Raw genomic sequence first — 7,328 nt, forward strand, 5'->3', positions numbered from 1 at the left:
AATTCATAAAACTAATATTTTCAAAATTAGAGGTTTGAACTCAAAAAACTCATTCAAACCTCATTTCACCAAACACCATATTAGAGGTTTTACTAGTCCAAACCGAAATAATAATAAACGCTTGTTCCTGATGCGTTTTTTTTAATATAAGATTTGATCTTTCTATCTATTTTCTATTTCTAATTATACCAATCAAAAAGACGGTTGTCGCAACTGGACGACGGGGTCGCCTCATATTTTCCTTAACCTAATTAATTTTAGAAATTCAAATTTCTAATTTTACTAGTGTTTTAAAAACCGCACTGGGCACGACCGACCGATCAGACTGGTTGGACCATGAGCCGGCTATGAGTCTGGTTCGGTTATAGGTGCAATGGTTTAATTATATTAAATCAGACTGAACTAGGGTCAAACCGAGAACTGACATCAACAGATTGACCCCGGTTTTTTTAAAGGTAAAAACTAAAAACTGATTTAATAATAAAAAGTTAAAAATTAAATCCTAAACTGTAAATAGAAATAATTTGTGTTAATTAACTTCAACTTTAATATTTATATTGTGTTAAACTAGTAATTTGTTTTTGGATTTGTGAATTTTTCTATTATGTTTAATTAAATGCATATATATTTGTATATAATATATTTATGACATCATTCCGGTTGAACCGATGAACCAGTTATCCAACCATTACGCTAGTTCAATGTCCGGTCTGGTTTTTAAAACATTGAATTTTATCACAAACATCTCATTATCAAATCGGGCCTATTATTTTTTATATATTTGATATGCAAGGAGAAAACTCAATTTGAAAAAAAAAAAAAAAAGCTTTAATGCCAGATTGAATAGGCTCAATTAGCATGTTATAACCATAGTCAATCTACTGAAATATATGATCGTACTCAAAATGTAATTTTCAAAAAAAATATTTAAAAATAATATGCATTATTCTTCGATATTTCTTTTTTTGGTAGAAATAAGAAAACAAAAGCAAACCGAACAAAAACCTAACCCGGGATTAGCTTTGGAAAGCTAACCCCCACCACATCCTCCAGAAGGATCGAGGAGAGAAAGGTCGGAGGAGAAGGATAATTAGTGACTCCCCAACTTCCTTCATGACCTGCAGCCGCCAGACGATCCGCCACCTTGTTCTGCTCTCTAAAGATATGGCAGAAAGTGATAGAAGCAAAGGAATGACAGAGCCTCTTGATCCCTTTAATAAGATTCTTGATCCCTTTCTTCGATATTTCAATATGCTATATACTATAAAATTTAATAATTATAGGCAAAAAGCATAATTAAGTCCCTAAATTTTACATGTTTTAAGGATCAAGCTTCTGTTCAATTATCTTTCCACATTGAGTCCTTAATTATTGATTTTGTTATGTATTTGACATTTATTTAACTTTTCCGTCGAGTTTAGGAGATGAGAAGATTGATTTGGCGATTTTAATGTTGAAAATTATAAAATGGGAGAGGAGAAAATCGAGTTTGGAAGAATATACTGGAAATTAATTTCTTTTTTTTTTTTGTTGATAAAGATGCTCAATCATTTCATTAGATGATAAAATACAAGTACATCATGAAAATAGCAAGAGATAAAACCGTAGGCTAATGCCTAATACAATATCCATAAAGAAAATATAAGGACTACAAAGAGCAAGGAAATTAATTTCTATAATTTTGTTTTAGTCTTTAATTTTTATCTCTCCTAGTCAAGAAATTCTTATTTTTATTTTTTCATGTCAATAAGACAAATCGCCCTAATGATGTATGCAGTCCAAACTCGGCGAAAAAGTTAAATAAAGGCCTAATCCATAATAGAATCAATGATCAATGGTTCAATATGGAAAAATAAATAATTAAAGGTTTAATCCTTAAAACAGTCAAAGTTCAGAAGCTTAATTATGCTTTTTACCATAATTATATATTTATTAAAATTTTAATTTATGAATTTTTAGATATTTATACAATAGTGAAAATCAAATAAAAAAAAACGAGTATTCTCCTAATTTAGTAATTTTACACAAAATCTCAGTTTGTTAAAAAAAAAATTCAAAAAAAAAAATTTCTTTCCTAAACTCTCTCTTAGAAAAAGTGAAAAAAGGAGAAACTTTCTCTACTTGGCTAAATAAATTTGAAAACGCGGCATTCACATTCCCGCTCACAATGTCAATTTGTGAATCCTCTCCATATATGCGTCCATGGCTTTCTGATTACTAACAATTCTATCAATATTTTTTCTCTCTAAGGTCAGTATTAATCTACCAACGAATTTTCACGGTAATATATATTTTTCATTCTGCATAAGTATCTGTTCATTCTAAATTCCCAAAATGATTGATGTTTTTATCTTCTTTTCATATGGATGAACTGAAATTAGCTGTTTGTTTCGATATAATTTTCCAGAAATCGCTATATTTCATATTTTTGTTGTGGTTTATGATCTTGAAGGCGATTGTATTATAGGATATTGTTAGACTGACTGATGACGAGTGGGGACAATTTCAACGAAGAGCTACGTCTAACTTTGGGGAAATCTAACTAATCGACCGGTAAAAAGGAAATTCCCGTCTATTTCAGACGCTTTAGGGTTTCAATCGGAATTCGGGCATAGTAACGGTGACGAGAATTTAAATTTGGCTAAACAATCTGGTAAAACCAAAATTGGGGAAGATATGGAAGCTTCTGATTCATCAGCTACTGAGTCTGATGTTGATATTACCTCACAGGGTGAAACCAATTTGTTAGATAGCCAATTTATCAATTTTCTCACTGGAGATAGAGTAACCAAGAGTGTTGATGAAGTGGGGGATGCATCAAGAGATAGTTGGGAATCTATTGGCTCAATGCTTGAGTGCTCTTGGTACGGAAAGAAGGATTGTGATGAACAAGGGAGAAGACTCTCTTCTGATGTTAAGCAAAAGAGTCCGGCGATCAATGTTAGTACAAGTGTTGAGAAAGATCTTGGTGTTGGTAGATTGGCCAATGGCTTATTTCGGTCTGTTGAGTCGTCAATGTTGCCCAAATCATTTGAGTTGGATAGATGCACAACACTCAAGGGTGATGACCATGGGTGTGCTAATTTCAGTGCAGGTGGTGCTGACTTACTTAAAGCTTGCAATTGTTCATTTTGCATCAAAGGTAACTATAAATATGCTGCTAGTGCTATTTTTTATTTGACCTTGTACATATTTCTGATGCAACATTTTCAATTTCTCAATCAGCTGCATATATTTGGTCGGACCTCCATTACCAGGACATTAGAGGAAGATTAGGAGGTAAGTTTATGCAGAACTAGTAATTTATCACTTGAAACAACAGTTTTTCATGTGAAATATGGACAGTAATTTAGCTGTTTTGATGTAATATTTTCTTCCTCCTAGTATTAAAGAAAAGTCAAAAACAAGCAAGCATCTTGGCTAATAAAACGCAGTCAGAAATTCACACCTTACGAAACTCGAACAATTCCTCAGATTTAGAATCTAATCTTGCAGCTCAGTGGCAGTCTCTCTTTCATCACATGGAAGAAACATTTGTTCATGAAAGCAACCAACTTGTAAGTTTAATTTCTGCTTTTGTTACTTGTATTGTTCATCTTAGAAAATTTAAACTCCCCTTGCTGACCAAAAGAACATGACTGTTCTCATAGTTGTTAAAGGCGCGTCTCAGTCAAGGCTCAAGGTCATGAGCCTTGAACCCAGAAAACGAGGCTCTGTACAAAAGGCTCTCGCCTTGTGCGCCTCGCTCGTGCCTGGGAGCCTGAGCCTGGTGTGCCTGGCGGTTTTTACTTAGTTGTTTTTTTTTTTACAGTTTTCTCTAAAATTACTGTTTGATTAATCTCAACCACTAATCTAACTTAAATCAGATTAATCTTAACCCTTAATTTAAATAAGAAGAAAATGAAGAGGAGGAAATTGAAGATGAAAATGATTATTAGTTTTTGTTGTGTGTGTTCTTTTTGATTGACAATGAATGGTTATTAGTTTAGTAGCATTAGTTATAGTTAAAACGTTAAGTATATGTTATGAACTTAATTTGGTGTTTTTGACATTTATGATTTAGTATTATGTTGTTTTGTTTTGTTTGTTTGTTTGGTCATAAGTGTTTTTTTAGTTTATGCTTAACTAGTAAAAGAGTATATATTTTACTTTATTTTATGTGCCTCGTGTTTCTAAAGCGCGCGCCCTCGCCTTGCATCTAGGCTCTAGGACCCCTTGGCGCCTTAGTGTGCCTTGCGCCTTTAACAACTATGACTGTTCTATATTCCTAGTTTTGGCTACTTCTTGGTCCCTGAATTATAGGTAGAAGGGTCCTATGGAAGTTTTAATGAATGTTTACATGACACCATTGTAAATTTATTTTTCTTGGCCAAATTGAGCGTCTTCCATAACATTCTCAACCTGGTTTTTGCAGCAACCTGGGTTTGTTGCACTGAAGGATTTGAGAGAACAATGCAAAACAGATTTGGAGAGAACTACTGGCATGCCTTACAACAAGTACTAGTGATAGTTATTCCTCTGGTTATCATACGGCATTCTTGTCACACTAATTTGTTGCAACTCATGCATGTGGATGATGCACACAGGAGCATTCATGCATTTGCCTACAAGAGCCAGTTTGTTGTTTGGGGGGAAGTTATTTGCAAGTTTTTCTGTTGTCACGGAATCATATCATACTATTTTATTGATCATCCATTTTATTTATTGATCTGTTATACTTGATTGATTACAGGGAAAAGAAAAGCAAATGCAAATCCAAATCCAAGTGATGCCTCGTCACATAGGAGAAGAACAGGTAATTTGATGGTTAGATTTCAATTTTAATACAGATTTGGAAGTTTGTTAGGATATGATATGTAGATAATTAATTAAACCTCTACTGAACTGGATGTATATATTGCCTATTTGATTCGGATCGAACCTGTGAAATAAGTGTCACTGATAGCCTGATCGACGACTCTCCAATGCTAAAGTCAGTAATTAGTTTAGAGAATGAAAGGTTTGAGTTCTTAGAGAAAGACTGAACACAAAGAAATACTTGTTAAAGGAAATGAACGTATATATAGGTGTGAAGTAATCGTAATTAGTAAGGATACTTAATATAAGCCATGGAATCCTTGTAACTAGAATTCTAATTTGGCAGAATAATGATCCCTTTCGAAATAGGAGTAGGATTAGCTTTCGAAGTCTGTATATCCGGTCCCGATCGAAGACTCTCCAATGCCAAAGTCGGTAATTAGTTTAGAGAATGAAGGGTTTGAGCTCTTAGATATTGAAGAGTAATAAACACAAAGAAATACTTGTTAACGGAAATGAACTTATACATAGGCGTGAAGTAATCGTAATTAGTAAGAATACTTAATATAATCAATCCATGGAATCCTTGTAATTTGAATTCTAATTCGGCAGAATAATGATCCCTTTCGAAATAGGAGTAGGATTAGCTTTCTAAGTCGGTACATTGGGTCGATATATGTCCCCCGTCCTTCAAATCCAAGTGCTGCCTCATCACATAGGAGAAGAACATGTAATTTGATGGTTAGATTTCAATTTTAATACAAATTGGGAAGTTTGTAATGGATATGATATGTAGATAATTACTTAAACCTCTAATGAACAGGATGTATAAATTGCCTTTTTTTCGGATCGAACCTGTAAAATAAGTGTCGCCAATAGCCCGATCGACGACTCTCTAATACTAAAGTCAGTAATTAGTTTAGAGAACGAAGGGTTTGAGCTCTTAGATAAGGAGCAATAAACACAGAAATACTTAAGGAAATGAACGTATATATAGGCGTGAAGTAATCGTAATTAGTAAAGATACTTAATACTTAATATAAGCCATGTGATCCTTGTAATTAGAATTCTAATTTGGCAGAATAATGATCCCTTTAGAAATAGGAGTAGGATTAGCTTTCGAAGTCGGTACATCCTGTCCCGATCGACCCGGTCCCGATCGACGACTCTCCAATGCCAAAGTCGGTAATTAGTTTAGAGAATGAAGGGTTTGAGCTCTTAGATATTGAAGAGTAATAAACACAAAGAAATACTTGTTAACGGAAATGAACTTATATATAGGTGTGAAGTAATCGTAATTAGTAAGAATACTTAATATAAGCCGTGGAATCCTTGTAATTAGAATTCTAATTTGGCAGAATAATGATCCCTTTCGAAATAGTAGGATTAGCTTTCTAAGTCAGTAAGCGGTCGAAATACGTCCATCCTTCGAAGTTGTTTGGTTCGGATTCACATAAGAACCGGAGAATAATATCTGATTTATTATCAGTAGAGCATATTCGTTACAGAGGGTGAGCCTTGGCGCAACGGTAACTGTTGTTGTTGTGTAACCGAGAGGTCACGGGTTCGAGTCTTAGGAGTGGCCTCTTGCCAAAAAAATTGGCAGGGGAAGGCTTGGCCCCCAATATACCCTTGTAGTGGGACCCCTCCCCGAACCCTCGCTTATCAGTGACGCATAGTGCACCGGGCTGAAAAAGAAAAAAGCAAAAAAAGAACATATTCGTTACAATTAGTATGCTGCTTCATTCTCTATCTCTCTCTGTAATAGCCCCTTCGAAATGAAGTTTCTTTAAATTCATTATTTTGTTTTGTGTTATTTCATACTGTTTGTAAGAATTGTAGTTCTTTTCTTAATTTGTTCTGTTTATAAACAAACATTCTGCTGAAATTTCAGTTTGCTGACATTTGATTGTTTTGTATTTCTCAGAAGACAGAGTCGTGACTATTGTTAGCAATGCGGTTCCGGAATTGAAGAGGTCATTGAAGAGTGAATGTGTGGTACATTTTATAGGTATATATTCTTAGTGTCGGTTTGGTTTTCCTTTCCATTTCTTTTTGGTTTTCACTCCAAACAGTAGAATAGGAGTATAGGATTAAGAAACTGTTGATGAGCTATTTTGGATTTGGGACGGAAAATTGGATAGGATTAAGAAACTGTTGATGAGCTATTTTGGATTTCGGGCGGAAAATTAACTAACTTAACCGCAATGTAAGAGTTCAGGTGAACATGTACAGAATAATGAATGTTTTTTGGAGTTATTTTCTGAAATAATGATTTCTTTTGGAGTTATTATTGTATGTTCGGCATGACGCTTAGTTGGTATAATAGTGAGTTAATCTATTCCTCTCTTACATCTGTATGGTTTATTGTGTTTTTAGTTTTACTAAGCATTATGAGGAAACCGGGTGATTTTATATAGAATTGACGTATTGTAAATGATTATGTCGGCGACACGTCAATTTTTGTGTAGGGTTCCTTGAAGGAATAGGTCTCCTGGATAAAATCCCGAAAAAAGAGCAAAACAATGTTG

The 7,328-nt window shown here is 34.1% G+C and overlaps 1 protein-coding gene across 2 annotated transcripts; it reads left to right on the forward strand.

Moving 5' to 3' along the window:
* Nucleotides 1-2,094: 2,094 nt before the first annotated feature.
* On the forward strand, nt 2,095-7,047 carry LOC136215886 (uncharacterized). Of its 2 annotated transcripts, none has more exons than XM_066002957.1 (7): nt 2,095-2,250; nt 2,468-3,142; nt 3,226-3,279; nt 3,385-3,557; nt 4,415-4,497; nt 4,733-4,795; nt 6,725-7,047. In XM_066002957.1, the coding sequence occupies exons 2-6, from the start codon at nt 2,677-2,679 to the stop codon at nt 4,767-4,769; spliced, it is 813 nt and encodes a 270-aa protein (XP_065859029.1). In that variant the 5' UTR covers nt 2,095-2,250; nt 2,468-2,676; the 3' UTR covers nt 4,770-4,795; nt 6,725-7,047. The 2 variants fall into 2 exon arrangements, with proteins under 2 accessions (XP_065859029.1, XP_065859030.1); XM_066002958.1 differs by having other exon boundaries at nt 3,496-3,557.
* The last annotated feature ends 281 nt before the right edge of the window (nt 7,048-7,328 follow it).

This window comes from Euphorbia lathyris, chromosome 1 (genome assembly GCF_963576675.1).
Source record: "Euphorbia lathyris chromosome 1, ddEupLath1.1, whole genome shotgun sequence".
Lineage (NCBI taxonomy): Eukaryota > Viridiplantae > Streptophyta > Magnoliopsida > Malpighiales > Euphorbiaceae > Euphorbia > Euphorbia lathyris.